At 44.8% G+C, this 22790-nt stretch overlaps 1 protein-coding gene across 1 annotated transcript in view; it reads right to left on the bottom strand.

The window, feature by feature from the left end:
* AR (androgen receptor) overlaps positions 1-22790 on the bottom strand; it is a 503957-nt gene that overhangs the window by 66957 nt on the left and 414210 nt on the right. The window contains exon 4 of the mRNA XM_073640913.1: positions 8580-8867. Coding sequence (XP_073497014.1) covers positions 8580-8867 — 288 coding nt within the window. The remainder of the gene's footprint in view (positions 1-8579; positions 8868-22790) is intronic.

Here is a 22790-nt window from a genome sequence, read left to right as displayed (position 1 = left end):
AATTACTTGGAGTGTGTTTTGTTGTAATTAGTCCGTAAATAACAAGTGCTGTGACCTGCCCTCTCACCAAGGAGACAAAACCTTGTCTCATACGCAAGATTAAAAAATCTCTGATATACGTCCTTACTCATTGTATGCAATGCAATGATACGATCAAAGGCCATGGAGCTTCGTTCTGAGGCTCCATAGGCTTTGACGTCACCGCTCATTAGAATCGCCTGGGTCACACTGTGCTGCGCAGTGGGAGTCGGGAGTGGCTGCTGCTCAAAGCCTATGGAACATCAGAACGAGACGTCGCCACTCATCAGAATCGCCTGGGTCACACTGTGCTGCCCATCGGGAGCCGGGAGTGACTGCTGCTCAAAGCCTATGGAACATCAGAACGAGACGTCGCCGCTCATCAGAATCGCCTGGGTCACACTGTGCTGCCCATCGGGAGCCGGGAGTGACTGCTGCTCAAAGCCCATGGAACGTCAGAACGAGATGTCACTGCTCATCAGAATCGCCTGGGTCACACTGTGCTGCGCAGTGGGAGTCGGAAGTGACTGCTGCTCAAAGCCCATGGAACTTCAGAACGAGATGTCACCGCTCATCAGAATCGCCTGGGTCACACTGTGCTGCGCATCGGGAGCCGGGAGTGACTGCTGCTCAAAGCCCATGGAGCATCAAAACAAGACGTCACTGCTCATCAGAATCACCTGGGTCATACTATGCTGCGCATCGGGGGTCGGGAGTGACTGCTACTCAAAGCCTACGGAGCCTCAGAACAAGGCTCCATAGCCTTTGATCGTTGGAATCGAGGAACGCCATGGGAAGCGCTGGACTACATTGGACCTGTTTGAGAACATTGCTTTCTAATAAATTGATGAAAGAGAGACAGTCTATTGCTTTTATTTCTCTCTTTTTATGTTTTTCAAGTTTCCATTTGTGGACTACATCAGATTCCCTGGACTATATCGGACCTGCATAGGTTTTTTTTTTTTTAGAATTTGGTGAAACAGGGAAAGAATCGGTGAGTGTTTTTTAAAATAAAATATATTTGTGAGTTTTTTGCTTTTTACTTACTGGATAATAATGGGGTCTCTGATAGACACCTCTTCATTACTAACACCAGTGGTTGATGCTAGCTATTATTTTTGACAATTCACAGCTGACATCAACCCCAACTAAAATTAGCCCGATTGCCACTGCACCAGGGCAGAGCTGAGGCAAAGCAACAGAACTACCGCATCTAATGCAATGCGCCACTTCTGTGGAGAATGCAAGCTGGTATGTTTAGGCTGGGAAGGGCCCAATAACCATAAACCTTCTCAGCCTGATAATATAAACCTGCAGCTGTCTGCTTTATCTTTGCTGGTTCTCAAAAATAGGGGAAACCCACGTTGTTTTTTAAATTTATTAGCGTAAACCCTGCTAAACACCCTTTAGTGCCACATGAAAGACACTAAACGGTGCAAGATTATAATATGTAGGGGGGTTGTGACATTATATATCTGCAGGATAGCTATCTATTCTATCTATCTAATATATTTTTGTCATCTATCTATCTATAGCTTTATATAACTTTTTCTTTGAGATTTGTGCGTAAAAATCGGACGGCATTTGGATGATCCATGTGCCGTCCAATTTTTTTTCTCACACTCATTAAGTTGCATTGGAGAGTCTCGGTCGTTTTACGCGGTCATATAAAGCATGCTGCGATTTTTTATTCAGCCTGATTCCAGCTGAGGAAAAACTCAACAGATGAACACTACGTCATTGAATAACATTGGTGCGAGTGAAATGCAAATTTTTTATGACATTGTGCTCCCACTTGCGATTAAATTGGACGTATGCAATCCGATAAAAAATCGCATTGCATTCGTAACAATTTAATTCTATTCTTGAGTTCTCAATGACGTTTTTTTTCCTGCTCTGATCGGATCACGATCGGACAAAAAACAATGCAGCATGCTGCGATTACATGCGCAATTCAGATAGCACACACCCATACAATCTATGGGTGCGTGTGAAACATCGCATTGCACTTGGATATCACCAGAGTGCAATGTGATTCCTGCTGACGCCAGCAACAGAGGAGATGGAGAAATTGATTTTTCCTGCTCCTCGCAGCTGTGCTGCAATCCTCTCGAGCACTGACACTCGGATCATGCTCGCAGCAGAGCAGGAGCCAAGTGTCATTAGCATATTACATCCGATGCTCTCGTAACAGATGTGATTCGCTAGTGTGACTCCGGCCTAATACTGATAATGAAAATGAGTGGCTCTAAAGTGAGAGAACTCATGAGTCCATAAGTATTCAGTCTCCACCGCCCCAGCCTTACTGACAACTGCAGCTTATACTGAGATATGTGAGTAGGGTCACTGAGCAGCTGTCTATCATGCTAAGTGGGTGGAGATTGAAATGAACTTTCACCATCCATTATATAGTCCTTCTGCCAAGGATCTTTAAAGTAACTGAACCAAAACAATAAAAAGCAATCAAAATGTATTATCGGCCCCAATGGTACAATTTTATGGTATCAATAAAAGCACCAGCTGGCAATACAAAAAACAAGCCCTCACATAGCACAAGCAACGAAAAGATAAAAAAAGTTATGGGTTTTTTAATTTATGTTTTACTTTTACAGAGTTCAGAGATTTATAAGCCTCTAAAATAGTAATCTTAATGGTACTGACCTGAATAATCATGTTGCCAGGTCATTTTTAATGCACAAGTAACACTATAAAAATCAAACCTAAGAACAATGGAAAAATAACATTTTCTTTCAGCATTTCACTGCATTTGATTTTTTTTTCCATGATTTTATAATAGAATATATGGTGAAATTAATATTGTCTTTCAAAACTACAACTAAAACGAGCCTCATACTTATATGTCAATGGAAAAATAAAAGTGTTACGGCTCTTAAAAAAAGGAAGAAGAAAATGGGAGGGGAAAAATGGAAATACCAAATCGAAAACTGGCTGCATCCTTAGAGCCTCATTCAGATGTCTGTGAAACACGGTCCGAGTACAGACTGTGATGGATGGACTGACCATGAGTCTCCTGAGCCAAACATGACAACCTCATAGGCATACAGTATATGAGGCTGTTGAGTTTGGGTCTGGAGACCTGCGAACAGTCCATGCATCGTGGTCTGTACTCGGACCATGCTTCACAGATGTTCGGGTAAGAACTTTGGGCTAATAGTTGTTTTGTACATATGCTTATGTCTCACTGCTTGCACTGTTATCATGGCACTGAAGTACGCCTACATTTGAGGTGCTAATGCCAGGATTATTTGTAGGACAGAAGAAGCAGAGCATGGGATGAAGCAAAATGGCGGTCGCCTGTTCATGCCCAATGGCGGTCGCCTGTTCATGCCCAATGGCGGTCGCCTGTCCATGCCCAATGGTGGTCGCCGGTCCATGCCCAATGGTGGTCGCCTGTCCATGTCCAATGGTGTTTGCCTGTCCATGCCCAATGGCGGTTACCTGTCCATGCTCAATGGCGGTCATCTGTCCATGCTCAATGGCGGTCGTCTGTCCATGCCCAGTGGTGGTCGTCTGTCCATGCCCAATGGTGTTTGTCGATCCATGCACAATGGCGGTCATCTGTCCATGCACAATGTTGGTCGCCTGTCTATGCACAATGGTGGTCACCCGTCCATGCACAATGGCGGTCACCTGTCCATGCACAATGGCAGTCATCTGTCCATGCAAAAGGTTGGTTGCCTATCTATGCAAAATGGCGGTTGCCCGTCCATGTACAATGGCGGTCACCTTTCCATGCACAAAGACGGTCACCTGTCCATACACAATGGCGGTCACCTGTCCATGCACAATGGTGGTCACCTGTTCATGCACCTGTGTCACCTGCTGATACTCCCTTCAGTGTTGTTGATTTTGAGCTGTTTGCTGAGGACCACCAGCTTTACACCCGGGGTCCTACATAAAGTAGTACTTGTAAAGCAGACATTCTTTGTAAGACTATCCTATACTGTTTCTGTTTCCTTTTGGCTTATGGTGTTGATCTGTGTGTATATTGTATGCTTTGGAAGACATGACCAATGAAAAATAACCTACAGAGGCGCATACATGTGTGTATCTTGAGCGCACTCCGTCTAGCATCTGACTTTGTGCAGTATTTCCCAGCACAGGTTGTGACATAACTCACTGTCCAGTGTCCGCACAGAGTTGTCAATCACAATGCAGTCTGCCCGACTATGAACAATATGGAAAACGTATTATTGGCCAGAACTAAATAAGTATTTTTTTTTTACATTTCATTTATTACAGTCTGCTATAAAATAACATTTGTATACACATTAAGCTTCTGGAAAACCCTTTTAAGAAATGAGAAGAAGGGCAGTTGATCTTGTGCATTACTTTTATCCGGAGAGAACAGCAGATTCATATCTTCTGGGCTGTGGCATTCTGCCAGTCGGGAGACTGCTTAACAAGACAGATTTAATTCAGCTTCAATTTTTAGAGAAAGTACTTCTGGAGTAATGGTATGAAGATCTTAGAAGAAAAATTCTTTCATTTCTACATTTTGATTTCTCGTACCACGATATCAGTAGATGCAAAGGTCGCTCCTGTTATCCACGCCCTGCAGTACTTTATGGGTGGGATGGCAGTAAGCATGGACATTAATTGTCTATTATCTCAGTATTCCTACTGAAAGGGTTAATCCAGGACTATTTCATTGTTTTACTACAGGCCTAACAAGCAGGTAGTCAGTAACTGCAGAAAGCCGGCTGTCCATCAGCATGATGTCGGCAGTCACCACCTGTCGACAAAGCAGCCGGCAGTGACCGCTCTGAGCAGGCAAGGTAGTTGCCTCTGTTAGCGACTACCTACCTGTTAGTTTTTATGCCAATAGTAAAAAATAAAATAAAAACAGTCCTGGACAACCCCTTTAACCTTGCAAAAATACTTTCCAGCCTTTCGGAAGTAGGCCTTCGGCCAGAAACACGTCAGAGGGATGACTTCTTGTTTTTAAAGTGTTTGGATATCCCTACCCACGCTTTTAACCTGATGGAATAAACTTAGGAATTTTTAAAGTTATTCACGCCTTATGGATCCTTGTGCCTTTTTCTTGGATTTACCGCTGGTCAACGGTTATGGATCATGGTGGAACAACTAAGGAGCTATCTTTGATTTCTAACACATGGTGAGGCTTTTTTCGTTTATACTTTTTTTGCTATACTATGGGTGCATTTGCCACTGAAATGAATGGCAAGCTTATTGCAACCGGATTGGAAATATTTTTGAGAACACTCTAATATTCTGTCTGGTGCTTACCGACTCCATGGTAGTCACACATGAATGTGCTTTATCACATGATGACCCTCATATAAAAATATCTTTAGAAATGTGTCATTGTGGAGCAGTGTCAATAATTTTACCTGCGGTCCTTGTACACAAGTAATGTCTGTAGAAACTCAAACAGCTCCTGCAGAGGTGTCTGACAAAGGCTTTTTCCTCTCTCCCCATTGGGAACACATGAAGGCTCAGACAAGCATCAATGTGTATGGGGAAGATGGGAGATATAGCAGTCAGCGGAATGGACAGCTACCTAGGATGTTTGGACACCTTTAGTAATGCCCATTGTAGAGAATGATACACTGGTGCACACCCTGGGCCTTTCAGCTGTTCTGGAATTACTACAAGCCACAGATTACAGAACAGTAGTTTAAAGGGATTCTGTCATTAGATTCATGCTGCCCAGACTATGAGCAGCATGAATCAGAGTCTCGCTGTGTGAATATGCTGTAGCATTTCCGATAAAACATAGTTTGAAGATCTATCTGGGGAACATGTGTTTCAGCTGACTAGTCCTATTCATTCTTCCTGCCCAGATCCACATATCTAACAAATACACTGTGTGCAGAATTATTAGGCAAATGCGGATTTTGATCACATGATACTTTTTATACATGTTGTCCTACTCCAAGCTGCATAGGCTTGAGAGCCAACTACCAATTAAGTAAATCTAGTGATGTGCATCTCTATAATGAGGAGGGGTGTTGACTAATGACATCAACACCCTATATAAGGTGTGCTTAATTATTAGGCAACTTCCTTTCCTTTGGCAAAATGGGTCAGAAGAGAGATTTGATGGGTCTGAAAAGTCCAAAATTGTGAGATGTCTTGCAGAGGGATGCAACAGTCTTGAAATTTCCAAACTTTTGAAGGGTGATCACCGAACAATCAAGCGTTTCATGGCAAATAGCCAACAGGGTCACAAGAAGCGTGTTGGCCAAAAAAGGCGCAAAATAACTGCCCATGAATTGAGGAAAATCAAGCGTGAAGCTGCCAAGATGCCATTCGCCATCAGTTTTGCCATATTTCAGAGCTGCAACGTTACTGGAGTATCAAAAAGCACAAGGTGTGCGATACTCAGGGACATGGCCAAGGTAAGGAAGGCTGAAAAACGACCACCTTTGAACAAGAAACATAAGATAAAATGTCAAGAATGGGCCAAGAAATATCTTAAGACTGATTTTTCAAAGGTTTTATGGACTGATGAAATGAGAGTGACTCTTGATGGGCCAGATGGATGGGCCAGAGGCTGGATCACTAAAGGGCGGAGAGCTCCACTCCGACTCAGACGCCAGCAAGGTGGAGGTGGGGTACTGGTATGGACTGGTATCATCAAAGATGAACTTGTGGGACCTTTTCGGGTTGAGGATGGAGTGAAGCTCAACTCCCAGACCTACTGCCAGTTTCTGGAAGACAACTTCTTCAAACAGTGGTACAGGAAGAAGTCGGTATCGTTCAAGAAAAACATGATTTTCATGCAGGACAATGCTCCATCACATGCATCCAACTACTCCACAGCGTGGCTGGCCAGTAAAGGTCTAAAAGAAGAAAAAATTATGACATGGCCCCCTTGTTCATCTGATCTGAACCCCATAGAGAACCTGTGGTCCATCATAAAATGTGAGATCTACAGGGAGGGAAAACAGTACACCTCTCGGAACAGTGTCTGGGAGGCTGTGGTGGCTGCTGCACGCAATGTTGATCGAAAACAGATCAAGCAACTGACAGAATCTATGGATGGAAGGCTGTTGAGTGTCATCATGAAGAAAGGTGGCTATATTGATCACTATTTTTTGGGTTTTTTGTTTTTGCATGTCAGAAATGTTTATTTCTAAATTTTGTGCACTGTTATTGGTTTACCTGGTGAAAATAAACAAATGAGATGGGATTATATTTGGTTTTTATTAAGTTGCCTAATAATTCTGCACAGTAATAGTTACCTGCACAAACAGATATCCTCCTAAGATAGCCAAATCTAAAAAAAAAACACTCCAACTTCCAAAAATATTAAGCTTGGATATTTATAAGTCTTTTGGGTTGATTGAGAACATAGTTGTTGATCAATAATAAAAATAATCCTCTAAAATACATCTTGCCTAATAATTCTGCACACAGACATTTACCCATTTCTATTTCTGCACGTTATACTCCCTTAGTTGCCACAATCTTGGTTGAGGATTTTTCGTTATTTGTCCTTTATTTGTGTAGTTGTAATTTGAAATATAAATAATAGAATATTTTTTTTATATTACCTATTACGTTGTTTGTGTGGCACATTTCTAGGTCTTATGCAGATTTAAATCTGCAGCATGTCAATTCTTTCAGTGCTTTTGCTTCAGATTTCACCCGTACTATTGAGCGCGGAAAAAATCGGTGCCAAAAATGAAAGCAAAAAAGCAGCAAAAACTTGAGTTTTTCCTGCCTAAAGATGCCGAAATTTCTCTACCAAATACTTAACGTGTGCACATATCGTTAGGCTATGTTCACACACACATTGGGTTTTTCAGCGGTTTTTGCTGCAGATTTTTATGCAATTTTCAGCTGTGTTTTGCAATACCAGCAGTCTATAAGAAACCAGAATTCTCTGTCCACACATCTTGTTCTTTTTTGCTGCGTATTTTGTGCCTTGGTTGGGTTTTTGGAAAATAAAGCATGTCACTTATTTCAGCGTTTTTACGTGTTTTTTTTCACCAATAGGAAGTAATGGGTGGTGAAAAAAACGCATCAAAAACGCACCAAAATTTGTATCAGAGTTTTTGATGGCAAAATAGAATGGGGTTCTTTTTTTTTCACAGAACTTTATGTACATGTATAAATAGGGACAGAAGGACAGTAAAAAAAAAAACGCATTAAAAAACGCAGCAAAACTGCGTTTTTAACGCAGCTGATTTCCAGCCAGATATCGATTCAGCTGCACATTTGTGATTCTGAAAAACCCAACATGTGAACATAGTGTTAGACTTCTAAGTCTAACTGTACACCGCCTAGTAGTTGGCTTACTTTATGCCAAAAATTTGCATCCAAATATTTTAAGCTACTTCATCATAAGCTACGTTACTTTCGGGAGAACTTGTGTCAGTCATAAACTTTCTAAGGCACATAATAAATGTGGTATAAGGCATGCAAGACCGTTTTCATTGCACCACAATTCTGATGCTTGTAGATTAGTAAATCTGCCACAATCAATACAATTTGACAGACTGTGTCTGGACAGGTCTGTAGTTCTTTAGAGAGAAGAAGTTCACCAGCATTCAGACACAAACACTTACCTGGTAATGCCTTCGCCCACTTTACCACATGGACTAATTGTCTCTCTCCGAGCTCATTCAGGCTGCTGAGGAGCACGGCAAAGCTGTCTGGCTGATTGTTGTCATGTCCGGCACAAACCACAACTGGCTCGATGGCCTCCAGAACATTGAGGAAGATTGGTTGGCAGCTGTAGCCTTCAAGCTGCGTAAGAGACATATTGGGTGTCATCTCTCTGCCTTCACCCTGTCCAGAAGATCCCTCCAACTCCTCCTGAGCTTTGAGGTTACCTAATTTCTTCAGCTTACGTGCTGCAAATGACAAAAAAATATATAGATGTTATAATTATCGCAAAACATCAAAAGCCAGGGCTAGACAGAAACTTGGGTTGTGTGACATGAAGATCGCAATATAGTGTGACCTTACAAGTAATGGCTGAGAATGTATTTACATTGTGGCACAAGAGTTAATGTAACTGCAATACAACACTTCTCAAAGAACCATATAACCTGCAGATTGGTGATGGATTGTATGTCGCATGCAACTTTGCCAGCACCGCGACCCCATTGCGACATATTTGTGATTTAGACAGAAAAAATAGATCTGCAAAAGTCGCAGATAAATCGCACACATTTTTTTTCCGTGCAACCGAAACTCAATGGGTTAACACAAGTATTAAAAGGAATCCGTCAGCAGGTTTTTGCTATGTAATCTGCTATGTGTTACTTTTTTGGTTGTGTGCTGTTGTTTGCTTACAATGAAGGTTTTATCACCTGGGGATAATCTTTGTTGGACTACAGCAGCCCATGCATCCTGGTCTGGCCACACCCCCCCCCTGTGATAAGCAGCTCTCTGTCTATGCACAATGTACATACAGAGCCTGGTGTGGGCGGGGTTAGCTTCCTCAGCTCTGCTTCTTGCTGCATCTAAGAGCTCTGATTGTGTCACAATTTCTGCACCCAGTAAGCTACGTCATACACCACTGGAATCAGGGTTTATTGCCCTATATTATGCTGCTCTCAGATTAAATAGCAAAAACCTGGAGACAGATTCCCTTTAACAATACATAATTCAATAAAGGATGGCAAATGTTATAACAGCTTGTTTTTATTAGTAGAAGCAAAAGATGTGATTTATTTTCTTCTACATTACAAAATATGAATACATATATATATATACATATATATACACACAGGTGCATCTCACTAAATTAGAATATCATCAAAAAGTTAATTTATTTCAGTTCTTCAATACAAAAAGTGAAACTCCTATATTATATAGCGTCATTACAAACAGAGTGATCTATGTCAAGTGTTTATTTCTGTTAATGTTGATGATTATGGCTTACAGCCAATATGAGTTTCACTTTTTGTATTGAAGAATTTAAATAAATTAACATTTTGATGGTATTCTAATTTTGTGAGATGCACCTGTATATACAGTACAGACCAAAAGTTTGGACACACCTTCTCATTTAAAGATTTTTCTGTATTTTCATGACTATGAAAATTGTACATTCACACTGAAGGCATCAAAACTATGAATTAACACATGTGGAATTATATACTTAACAAAAAAGTGTGAAACAACTGAAAATATGTCTTATATTCTAGGTTATTCAAAGTAGCCACCTTTTGCTTTGATGACTGCTTTGCACACTCTTGGCATTCTCTTGATGAGCTTCAAGAGGTAGTCACCGGAAATGGTCTTCCAACAATCTTGAAGGAGTTCCCAGAGATGCTTAGCACTTGTTGGCCCTTTTGCCTTCACTCTGCGGTTCAGCTCACCCCAAACCATCTCGATTGGGTTCAGGTCTGGTGACTGTGGAGGCCAGGTCATCTGACGTAGCACCCCATCACTCTCCCTCTTGATCAGATAGCCCTCACACAGCCTGGAGGTGTGTTTGGGGTCATTGTCCTGTTGAAAAATAAATGATGGTCCAACTAAACGCAAACCGGATGGAATAGCATGCCGCTGCAAGATGCTGTGGTGGCCATGCTGGATCAGTATGCCTTCAATTATGAATAAATCCCCAACAGTGTCACCAGCAAAGCTCCCCCACACCATCACACCTCCTCCTCCATGCTTCACGGTGGGAACCAGGCATGTAGAGTCCATCCGTTCACCTTTTCTGCGTCGCACAAAGACACGGTGGTTGGAACCAAAGATCTCAAATTTGGACTCATCAGACCAAAGCACAGATTTCCACTGGTCTAATGTCCATTCCTTGTGTTCTTTAGCCCAAACAAGTCTCTTCTGCTTGTTGCCTGTCCTTAGCAGTAGTTTCCTAGCAGCTATTTTATCATGAAGGCCTGCTGCACAAAGTCTCCTCTTAACAGTTGTTGTACAGATCTGTCTGCTGCTAGAACTCTGTGTGGCATTGACCTGGTCTCTAATCTGAGCTGCTGTTATCCTGCGATTTCTGAGGCTGGTGACTCAGATAAACTTATCCTCAGAAGCAGAGGTGTCTCTTGGTCTTCCTTTCCTGGGGCGGTCCTCATGTGAGCCAGTTTCTTTGTAGCGCTTGATGTTTTTTGCAACTGCACTTGGGGACACTTTCAAAGTTTTCCCAATTTTTCGCACTGACTGACCTTCATTTCTTAAAGTAATGATGCCCACTCGTTTTTCTTTACTTAGCTGCTTTTTTCTTGCCATAATACAAATTCTAACAGTCTATTCAGTAGGACTATCAGCTGTGTATCCACCAGACTTCTGCACACCACAACTGATGGTCCCAACCACATTTATAAGGCAAGAAATCCCACTTATTAAACCTGACAGGGCACACCTGTGAAGTGAAAACCATTTCCGGTGACTACCTCTTGAAGCTCATCAAGAGAATGCCAAGAGTGTGCAAAGCAGTCATCAAAGCAAAAGGTGGCTACTTTGAAGAACCTAGAATATAAGACATATTTTCAGTTGTTTCACACTTTTTTGTTAAGTATATAATTCCACATGTGTTAATTCATAGTTTTGATGCCTTCAGTGTGAATGTACAATTTTCATAGTCATGAAAATACAGAAAAATCTGTAAATGAAAAAGTGTGTCCAAACTTTTGGTCTGTACTGTATATATATATATATATATATATGTGTATATATATATATATATATATATATATATATATATATATATAGGGGACGCTGTGGTGACTACCCATTCCTCCTCAGGTCTTCTACATACAAGACCTTTATATAGATATTATATCTTCATTACATCGATGGCTGTTGTCAGTTATCCTCCTGCTTCTATCATAATCACTCTTGCTGCATACATTTCATTTGCCTTATGTGGACACTGCTCCTTATCACTAGAATTATTGTTCCATTTGCAATTATAGTGGCATCAGCATCTTCTTACTTTTTCTAGGATTATTGCTAGTTATGAGCAGAGGAATTTTATATGTATATTATTATTGATTATTTATTATTATCAGTCCTGTATTTTTAAACTAATATGGCATATGTAACCCTGAGATAGTGTCATATTACTATACAATTCCACCTATCCTTCTGTGCGCTTACATAGGTGTTTCTTGTAATTTCCTCATTATTGTCACCATAGTGTCCCCTTTTGAACATTCTGCTTTTTTATTGTATTTTAATGATATAAAATAAATCATGTTTTTACTATGGATCGCTTCGGTATATAGACTTTGAATGAATTCTGTGTCTGTAGTTTGGTATAGTTTTGCCAGAATTAGTTTTCTCTGCTGCAGATGTAGCAGTGCTCTGAATGCTGAGCTGTATATAACCCCGCCCACACCCCTGATTGGCAGCTTACTGAGTAAACTATTAATTGTCAGCCAGCTGCCAATCAGCAGAGGGGGCGGGGTTACACAAATAAGCCTGACTGCTGTGCATGTGAGTCCTAGTCCTGCAGTGATAATCTACTCCTGATAAAACACTGATTGTATTGAAGCTACAGCACACAGCCTAGTGACACATCCCTAGAATAAGGCTCTTGTGCCCTATATTAAGCTGCGCTCAGATTAAATAGCAAAAAACAGCTGACAGATTCCCTTTAAGTGAATACTGAGTAAGAATAAGTGATAGAAGTAATAATAATAAATTGGTGTACTACAAGTCCCATATCAGCACAAACAGCACTCACTACGGATCTATTTAAACTCTGTAACCAGTATATTCCTTATTCATGATGAAGGAGGACGCTATCTCTGAAACGCATAGTTTGGACGGACCGGCAGGACTAGCCGTAATTTGGGATGTCACAAAAACTGGAAACAGGTCTGTGTCAGGGCTGCGTCAGACAAGAAGTCTTCTATGAGTCTAAGGATATCAATTGGAAGGAATTACAACAACTGATGCCCAAGCTGGATTAGGATAAAGGTAACTAGTTGTGGGGGCTAGTACGTGGGCAGGAACAGATATGCGGGGAGCACTTTTTAACCCCTTTCATACTTTGCTGGTGATTTTTTATTTTTTTCTCCTCTTCTTCCAAGAGCCATAACTTTTTTATTTTTCTGCCAAGATAAACATAGGAGGGCATCCTTTTATTAATGTTTGTAAGTAAGGAAATAGTTCAAGGGGGTCTTTGGGAGTTTTTTTTTTATTGTGGGGGCTGCCCCAAATGCTTATGATTTTTTCTCCACAAAGTATTTAGAAGAGGCAAACTTGTGTATTAGTTATCAAGAAACATCTGGTACACCAAATGGTGGGTGCAAGAGGTCCTATACAACCTTGTGGTTAGGTAGGTAGGACAGTCTGGGGCACAGCATGGCTTGGAAGCACTACGTCCGATAACGCTTGGAGCATGTGCCTCCCCCGGCCTTCAGTCTTTCATATTTACACTGAGTAAAGAGGATCGAGTAGAAGTATTGGTGAGTGCCTTCATTTTCCTGCACTATGGATGAACTAGGTGAATTGCTGCTATTTTACAATAGATCATCACCGTTTAGTTCACTGTTGCTTTGGCAGTAATATGGCACCAATACAGCAGAGCAATGCAGAAGCAGGTGTTTGGCCTAACGTATTGGTCCACTATGGCTGAAGAATGGGTTTTGGCTTGGCTTATACCTGCAGTTGAGTCTCCAATCTGAGTTCTTTTTTGCAAGCTCCACGATTTTCAGCTGATGAAAAATTTCAGCTTCCTGCTCTATTTTATCTGCTAAGATCAAAGATACCTTAACAGAAACCTCTGAGGATAAAGAATAATCAGTGTCTAGCTTTAAGGGGTTTTCCAGTTATGGAACCTCCTGTTCCTCAGATGCAGTATGTTTGATAAACTGTGCTTTACTCACCCTCCTCGGGTCTCATCTGCTGCTCCTGCTCTCAGTTATTGTTTGCAACGCTGACGTTACATCGATAGGGCTGCAGCCAATAACTGAGCTCAGCCGAGATGACGACACGAGCCGCTGATTTACTGCAGCATTTTCAACGTGACGTCAGCGCTGCAGACAATAACAGCAGTGGGAGCAGTGTTGGAACCTCAGTGGAACTACAGGTTGATTTTTAAAACAAAGTGCTTTTTTAAAACTGTTTTTTTTTTCTACTAAACTTTAATTGCTTGTTTAATCATAGATTACTTGTTCTCCAATGTAAAGAATGACAACCCTTCCCACTATTCGTATACTTTCTTGAAGCTGTTTGGGAACAGTGTGAGTTTTCTTTGGCACGCCATCCAAAACAGAAGCTTTCGTGTTATCAAAGTTACATAAATATTAATGTTTCTTACTCTAAAACTAAACTTCAGTTGAAAGTGTCCTGACTGTCAGCGAACTATTCTGTCTAAATTACTATGCACTTCCATAAAGCTTAAGTGCTGCTGTTGAGTAGAGCTGAACACTGAAGAACTGATACATATCTAACAGAAGTCTATTCTTGACATTTCCATGTCTTTATTAGACGAAACGACACGGACTTGTAATAGGAGTCATTGTGTGTCAGGGGCAACTCAACACCGGAGCCCAGTGTAATGGGAATGCACAGGATGCTCCTTTTTACCCTACATACTATTCCTTCTGTAACAAACTGTAAATCCTTTTTAAAAAAAAAAAAAAAAAAAGCCAATATCACGGTACTGCTCAACTAACACAGATTCCCCCATTTATTTCATCACTGTGCCCGATATAGTTTTACAAATTATGTTATAAGCATTCCAAGTTCCCGCAGGATGCATTAGGCCACCATAACGAATGAAAATCCCAGGACAAAAAATCACTCATAACATAAGATCTCCATTACAAATTAAGAGAAGCTGCCACAGTACATAGACTTTCCTCAATATGTGGCAAGAAGCAGCAGCTTCCGAACATGGTACTGAGTGCCTCCATGACATACAGACATCCCTACACACTCATTGCAGCAGAGTGCGAATCAATCATCATTCTGTGTCTTAAACCCACACAAAGTTGATGATGTTGAGATCAGGACTCTTTGGGGGCTATATCTCTTCCAGGACTCCTTGTGCTTCTTTATGCTAAAGATAGTTCTTAATGACTGTGGTTTTATGCTTGGGGTCATTGTCCTGCTGCAGATTAAATATGGAGCCAATCAGATGCTTCCATAATGGTATTAAATGATGGATAAGTATCTTCTTGTATTTATCAGCACTGAGGACTCCATTAATCTTGACTCAATTCCCAACTCCATTTGCTAAAATGCAAGCCTCAAACTTGCATGGAACTTCCATCAGTTCATGTAAAGAACATTCCTACCACTGTGAACATTTGGCTTTCTTTTTATTGTGAAACAAAGAACAAATAGGACAAAAAAACTGAAAGTGTGCATAACTATTCACAGCATAATGCTGCCACCACGTTTCACTGTGGGGATGGTGTTCTTGGGGTGATGAGCTCTGTTGGTTTGGCACCAGACATAGCGTTTACCTTAGTGGCTAAAATGTTACATTTTAGTCTCATCTGACCACATCACCTTCCTCCATACATTTGGGGAGTCTCCCACATGTATTTTGGCAAACTCAAAACGAGCCTTACACACAAAAATTGTAAGTAAAGGCTTTTTTCTGCCCACTCTTCCATAAAGGCCACCTCTATGGAGCGTACGACTTATTGTGGTCGTATGGCCTGACACTCGTCTCTGCTTCAGAACTCTGCAGCTCCTACAGGGTTACCTTTGGTTTCTGTGCTGCCTCTCTGATTAATGTCCTCCTTGCCAGGGCTGAGAGATTTGGTGGGCGGCCATCTCTTGGCAGGTTTGTTTTGGTACCATGTTCTTTCCATTTGATGATAATGGATTTGATGGTGCTCTGGGGGATCATCAGAGATTGGGTTATTTTTTTATAACCCAACCCTGACTTGTACTTCTCAACAACTTTGTCCCTGACTTGTCCCTGAATTTCCGCAGCATGTGCACTGCACATGCGGATTATCATTGGGGAACATGGCAGGCCTTCTACCATGCGTTTTTTAAGCGTTTCTGCAGCGGAATTGCCGCTGCGGAAACGCTTAAAAAACGCATAGTGGGCACACAGCCTGAGAAACAAAATAAAACAAGTGCCTTTAAAAATCAAAGACATTGGTTGGGATTTAGTAAGCTAAGTGTTCCACAATTCTTGCACAAATTGCATCAAAAAACTGTTGCACGTGTTTTGCCCCTATATGTATTATGTCTTTTGCCTAAAGTAAGATAAATAATAGATTATGTAAACTTAAAAAAAAGTGTCTAAAGATAATTAATTTTATCACTGGTCACAGTTTGCACTGTTTAATTAGTTTCTATACTTCAAATTAAAATTGAATGAAAGAAATTCCATAAAATTAAACGGGATGTTCTCTTTATTAAAACTTCATAACCTTTTCAAAGTAGGGTCATGTAATAGGTCAACAGAAGTGTATTCTGAAGGATGTAAAAAGCAATGGATTTATTGCGCTAAAGCTGAAATGCAGATGCTTTGCTGAGCGGGGGCTTTTCTGAGCTTTTAGTAATCCCAAAAAGTAACGCTATTACTTGTCTGTACTGAAATGACATTTAGCACGGTAGGATCGCTATGAGCTTGGACAAATCCAACCATGTCACATGTATATTTCTGCATGAGTAATGTGCCATGTGAGTTCAGGCAGACGGTAATTATCTCTAAACTAGGTTTCACAAGTCCTGAATGACATGGCAATGGCATCATTTTGTATGAATAGGACTAACGAATAGTGAGACCCTCTGATCGATGTCTACAGACAAATGTTCTGACTTTTAATAGTCTTGTTTTTTGTGCCATGTTTGCATCTGTTCCTTTTTTTTCCTTATGTAACATTTTTGTACGCTACGACTCTGTTCACACTAGTGTCTCCAGAAAGATTCCAATATAAGATTCCATGTATTATGCTGGGCACTGGTGGACACAACAGAAAAGGGCCCCTGTGCAAGAACAGTAAATGGCCCTTTGCAGCCCGGTAGTTCTCATAATGCACAATTCCTCCTGCTTTGGAGGTGGTAGTGGCCCCCTTACCTCTTGGGCCCCTGTGAGGCCGCTCAGGTTGCACCAATGATATGTCCGCTCCTGCTGTGCACGCACCATGTAATCTTTTCAATTAATTATTTAATGTGTCTCTGGTCTTCTGCAGATACAGCTTTGTATCTTCTTTATAAGCAGTGTACAGTACATTTTTCATATCGCTGGGAAAAAATCCTGTACATAAGTGTAACAGATCCATAGGCTCCAAATTTCCAGACCAAGGTCAAAAGAGTTTTTTAATCTAGGTATGAGTGGGGCTTTTCATTTTTTCTTTCCAGCAGAGACCTTAGGCAGGGGTGAGGAACCTTTTCTCTAACAAGGGCCATTTGGAAATTTATACCATTCTTCGGGGGCCGTACAAATCATGCTCTAACCCGTCTACAAAGTACGTCCTGACACTGGCACTGATGTCAGTACATAATCTTTCACTGCAAGTGACGCGCCCCCTGGGCCAGTGTTGTTTGGGGGATACCCGGAGCCGGATCAGATGGGGGTTGTAGTCTCCGAGTGGCGGTGACCCGGTCCGTGCCCAGGGTGTCAAGCTCAGTGTGTGGCAGTCCTACAGATGTTACTGGATGTTCTTTAGTGTCGACTACGCCACCCGTTGATTTGCGGTCAATACGGCCGCCGCTGCAGCAGGGTCCGCTGAGGCTGGTGGTGTGTGTGCAGCTTCTGGTAGTATAACCCCCAACGGGAGGGGTATAGCCTCAGGGGGTCAGTTGTAGAGGGTGGTGGTTGTGGTGGTGCAGTGAGGATGGTAATGAAACTCAGAGTCGGGCTGTGCAGTTCAGGGTTTTTACTTACTGCTTTTGTGTTGGTCACTCCGGCCTTGAGTGACCACCCGAGCCGTGCTGCGTCCACCAGGTCCTGGACTCGGCCAACCCCCAGGTGATTCTGGAGCGTGTTCCTGAGCTCCCTTTCTGACTTGTCCTTCTCTCTGGCCTTCCCCACCAGGGATCCACCTAAGTCCGGCTCCCTCGGGCCTCTTGTTGGTAAAACCCTTGTCTCTGGGTTCCCTGACCCTATTCTTGGTTTGCCTTCCGGGTGGATTTAGTGGGTGGTCGTGGCAGATCCTGCCCACGACCTCCGGTCTCTGGCTAAGGATTAGTGCCCTCCACCAGCTTGGGATCCGGTACCCTTGTGCCAACTCTTCACCCTCTGGTCTAATTTTGGGTTCTTGGAGTTCCCTCTTCTCCCCCTCTGGGTCCTTCTTTTCTCCTCTCTCTCACTCTCTTGGCCTTGGAGCTGGCTGAGCTGCTCTGCTTGTCTGACCAAACCTCTACAAAAGACCCTGTTCTAAGATGGTACCCACCTTATATACTCCCTCTATGTGTGAGCTCAGGTGACCAGCACCCAATGAGCTCCTAGCTTTACCCAGACTGCTCCCCCTATCTGCCCCTACACTACTGGGATGTTCCACCCCCCTCCCACTCCAGCCAGGGACAGACGCTGTCGTACCTGCACATTTCTCTAGTGGGAGTACCATTGGTCTGTCCCCCGGAAATGGGATGTATGTAGTGCATGCAGCCTACTGAGCTCAGTTCCACACTCCATCCTTACCCGGGAGTGGAATACCACACCTCTGGCTTGAGGTGTAATACCCCTGTAGCAGCCGAATCCTCAGGGTGCTACATTCCCCCCTGGTAAATCACAGCACGTCCTCGGGCTGTAAGATATAAAAAAAACATCCAAAACATACAATTTTTTCATAAACATAAACATATAAAACATCACATATATTATCAGCAATAACTTTTCATATAAGACTTTTCATAAATAACCTCCTTGTAAACACTCTTGCTCCTCCGGCCACGGTGCAACTTGTGACCGGGAAAAGTGCGACAGTCTCCTTTAGAAACACGGTTTTCCTATAAAACCTATAGAGGGCGCCTTAGAAAGCGCAACTATATACAGGGGGAAAGTGGCCGCTCTCAGTCCTCGGCCAGGTAATGGGAATAGGGACACACGGGTTAACAGTTCACTCTTGTCCCAACGGGGACATATTTAAAGCAGCAACAGTTCACTGTACCCCGATGGGTAACTATTTACAGTCTCTTTACCGTACTTTAACGACGGCGTCCTCCTGCTCCTTCTTTGGATTCAGACCCGTCCGGGTCCTCCTGCTCCTCCTCCGTCAGGCGATGTACATGGAGGGCGTAGGGTCCTTTGGCACACTTGTGCCGGGTGAAGGTGACCTCGTCCCCTACACACAGGTCACGACCTCTGTGTCCCTCCGGCAGATGGCTTTCTACGTCTCTGCGTGTGACAAAGACGTCGCCGGGGGTATGATGGTCTTTTTATGAAGCCCCACCCATGCTGCAGGTTGAATTTAATCACAGTCCCGGTGGTACGGGGACCATGAGCTGCACGGGGGTTCCTCCTGGTCCGGCTCTTCTGCTCCGCGCTCCTTATCTGTGCTTGCTGTTCCCGGACCCGCCTCTCTCTCCGCTCCTTCTCGAAGACCTCGAGCTGCTGGCGGCAGCACTCTGCACGCTCCGCTGCGGCCGCCCGAGTCTCCTGAGTGAACCCCATGAGGTCTCCTCCGGTGGGGTCCCACTCAAACTGTGCCTCCTCTAGCGGGGGCTGGGTCCTCCTGACGGGCTTCGGAGCCGGAATCAGGGGCTCACAGAGGGGCCTCGCCCTTTGGAGTTCCAGTTGGTAGTACTCCTGGGGCCATATGAAGGGCTGCCCATCCGGGCACGTATGCTGGGCGAACAGGTCCTCACCCAGGTGCGGTACTTTAGGTGTTATGGGCGCTGTGGTGGTAGCGGCGCCCGGGTTGACCAGGCCTTGCGACCAGGCTTGGGGCACGCTAAAGGAAAAGGGCACCGTAAGAACGGCGGCGCCCGTGGTTACTCGGCCCTGCGACCAGGCTGGTGGCTCCGCGGAGGTAGGGGGCGCTGTTGGAATGGCGGCGCCCGGGTGTACTAGGCCTTGCGACCAGGCCGATGGTATTTCCTGCTTTGCCGCGCTCAGGGTCGAAGCGCGTGACGTCACAGGGGTCGCGGCCGCGGTTTCCGGTTGAGGCCTAGTCTGCGGCGGTGACGATGCAGCGACGGGCACGGCAGGGGGAATTTCGGGCTCTGCGACGGGGAGCTGGGGCAGGCACGCGGTTTCCCGGCTCGGGGTAGAGACGTCCCCTTTACCTGCCTCCATTCGTTCAGCTCCCTTCTCGGCGCCGTCTCCGGCCTTGAGTCCTCCTGCACCATCCTCAGAGGCGGTCTGTCTCCTCGTCTCGGGTGGCGTGCTCCGCTGACGGGTTCCGGTCTGCTGGGCCATCTCTCGGCTCCACTCCGCCAACGTCTCTCGCTGCACCCGGGCCATCCTCCGTGCGAGGCCCTCCAGCGCAGTCTGTGCACACTCCCGGTCTCGGGGGAGCTGTGCCAGGACCTCCACTAGGCCTAGTGGGGTTGTGGCTTGTAGCAGGCTCCTGACCACTGGGTCGGTGCTGCCTGACTCTCCCTCCATCTCCGGGTAGGCTTTCTCTGGACTCCTCTCCAGACTTCTTGTCTCCGGGTGCGCTCTCTCCAGACTGCTCCAGGCTGCACCCATCTTCGTTCTCTTCTTCTGTCTCCGCCCACATTGAAGGTGGTCCCGGGGCAACTCTGTGACTGTCAGTTCCAGGGGCAGTTCTCTCACGCTGATGGACACTTCCAGCATCACAGTCTCTGTTGGTGGGCGCGGTTTCCGCTTTTGGCGCCATTCTTCGACCTGGCCCACGATGGGAGGTGACCTCTTGCCACCCTCTGGCACGCCCATAATGGCGTCCGCTCTTCCAAGGCGGGAAATCTTTGGAAATGGCGGGAATCGTCTCCCAGTGGCGGGAAACTCCACGGATGACGGGAAAAAGCTGCAAATGGCGGACAACCGGCGGGAAACGACCTGTGATGGGGTCCGTTGGCGGGGACCCTCCGGAACCGGCGGGAGACTTCTTTTTAAGGTAACGGTGAACTTTTCTTCAGGCACGCAGTACCCGGTTGTTGCGGGCACGTTATCCTGCCGACTACGCCAAAGTTGACGCGCCCCCTGGGCCAGTGTTGTTTGGGGGATACCCGGAGCCGGATCAGATGGGGGTTGTAGTCTCCGAGTGGCGGTGACCCGGTCCGTGCCCAGGGTGTCAAGCTCAGTGTGTGGCAGTCCTACAGATGTTACTGGATGTTCTTTAGTGTCGACTACGCCACCCGTTGATTTGCGGTCAATACGGCCGCCGCTGCAGCAGGGTCCGCTGAGGCTGGTGGTGTGTGTGCAGCTTCTGGTAGTATAACCCCCAACGGGAGGGGTATAGCCTCAGGGGGTCAGTTGTAGAGGGTGGTGGTTGTGGTGGTGCAGTGAGGATGGTAATGAAACTCAGAGTCGGGCTGTGCAGTTCAGGGTTTTTACTTACTGCTTTTGTGTTGGTCACTCCGGCCTTGAGTGACCACCCGAGCCGTGCTGCGTCCACCAGGTCCTGGACTCGGCCAACCCCCAGGTGATTCTGGAGCGTGTTCCTGAGCTCCCTTTCTGACTTGTCCTTCTCTCTGGCCTTCCCCACCAGGGATCCACCTAAGTCCGGCTCCCTCGGGCCTCTTGTTGGTAAAACCCTTGTCTCTGGGTTCCCTGACCCTATTCTTGGTTTGCCTTCCGGGTGGATTTAGTGGGTGGTCGTGGCAGATCCTGCCCACGACCTCCGGTCTCTGGCTAAGGATTAGTGCCCTCCACCAGCTTGGGATCCGGTACCCTTGTGCCAACTCTTCACCCTCTGGTCTAATTTTGGGTTCTTGGAGTTCCCTCTTCTCCCCCTCTGGGTCCTTCTTTTCTCCTCTCTCTCACTCTCTTGGCCTTGGAGCTGGCTGAGCTGCTCTGCTTGTCTGACCAAACCTCTACAAAAGACCCTGTTCTAAGATGGTACCCACCTTATATACTCCCTCTATGTGTGAGCTCAGGTGACCAGCACCCAATGAGCTCCTAGCTTTACCCAGACTGCTCCCCCTATCTGCCCCTACACTACTGGGATGTTCCACCCCCCTCCCACTCCAGCCAGGGACAGACGCTGTCGTACCTGCACATTTCTCTAGTGGGAGTACCATTGGTCTGTCCCCCGGAAATGGGATGTATGTAGTGCATGCAGCCTACTGAGCTCAGTTCCACACTCCATCCTTACCCGGGAGTGGAATACCACACCTCTGGCTTGAGGTGTAATACCCCTGTAGCAGCCGAATCCTCAGGGTGCTACACAAGCAACTCAGCAATGAGTAATGAGTACTATGTGCGCGTGCTCACAGAGCAAGAAGAAATTGAAAGGTTGGTGGCCAGAGGTCAGTGGCCCAAGCACTGCTGTCCCCGGGAATCTGCACGGGGACCGGAGAAAAGGTCATCGAGGGCCGTAAATGACTCGGGGGCCTGAGGTTCCCCACACCTGCCTTAGGCGAATATTACAGAAAGTATTGTGAAAGAAGTCCAATATACCTTGTGTTGTAATTTCTTGCTATTCAAAGATCTCTGCTTGCTGAAACCACTCAGAGGTTACCCCCAGGCTGACCTTGTCTTACAACAGATGCTTGTTACAACGTATGGATGCAATTAAAGGGATATTCTTAGGTTTGAAAGTTATCTCCTATCCATGGGATAGGGATTAACTTTCCGACCACTGGGGCCCTCAGCGATCCAGAGAACTGGAGATCTGAAGAGCCCTGGCCGAATGGAGTGGAGGTCAATTATGATCACTGCCGCTACAGACACTCTAGTGGGATTGCCGAGGACCAGCTGAGCGCAGTGCTCTACCATGCTACACATAACACATCGGCAACTCTGGCTGCTATGGGCA

Source organism: Phyllobates terribilis, unplaced genomic scaffold, assembly GCF_046119375.1.
Source record: "Phyllobates terribilis strain yellow unplaced genomic scaffold, ASM4611937v1 Scaffold_7__3_contigs__length_470593459, whole genome shotgun sequence".
Classification (NCBI taxonomy): domain Eukaryota; kingdom Metazoa; phylum Chordata; class Amphibia; order Anura; family Dendrobatidae; genus Phyllobates; species Phyllobates terribilis.
This window is presented reverse-complemented; position numbering and strand designations above follow the sequence as displayed.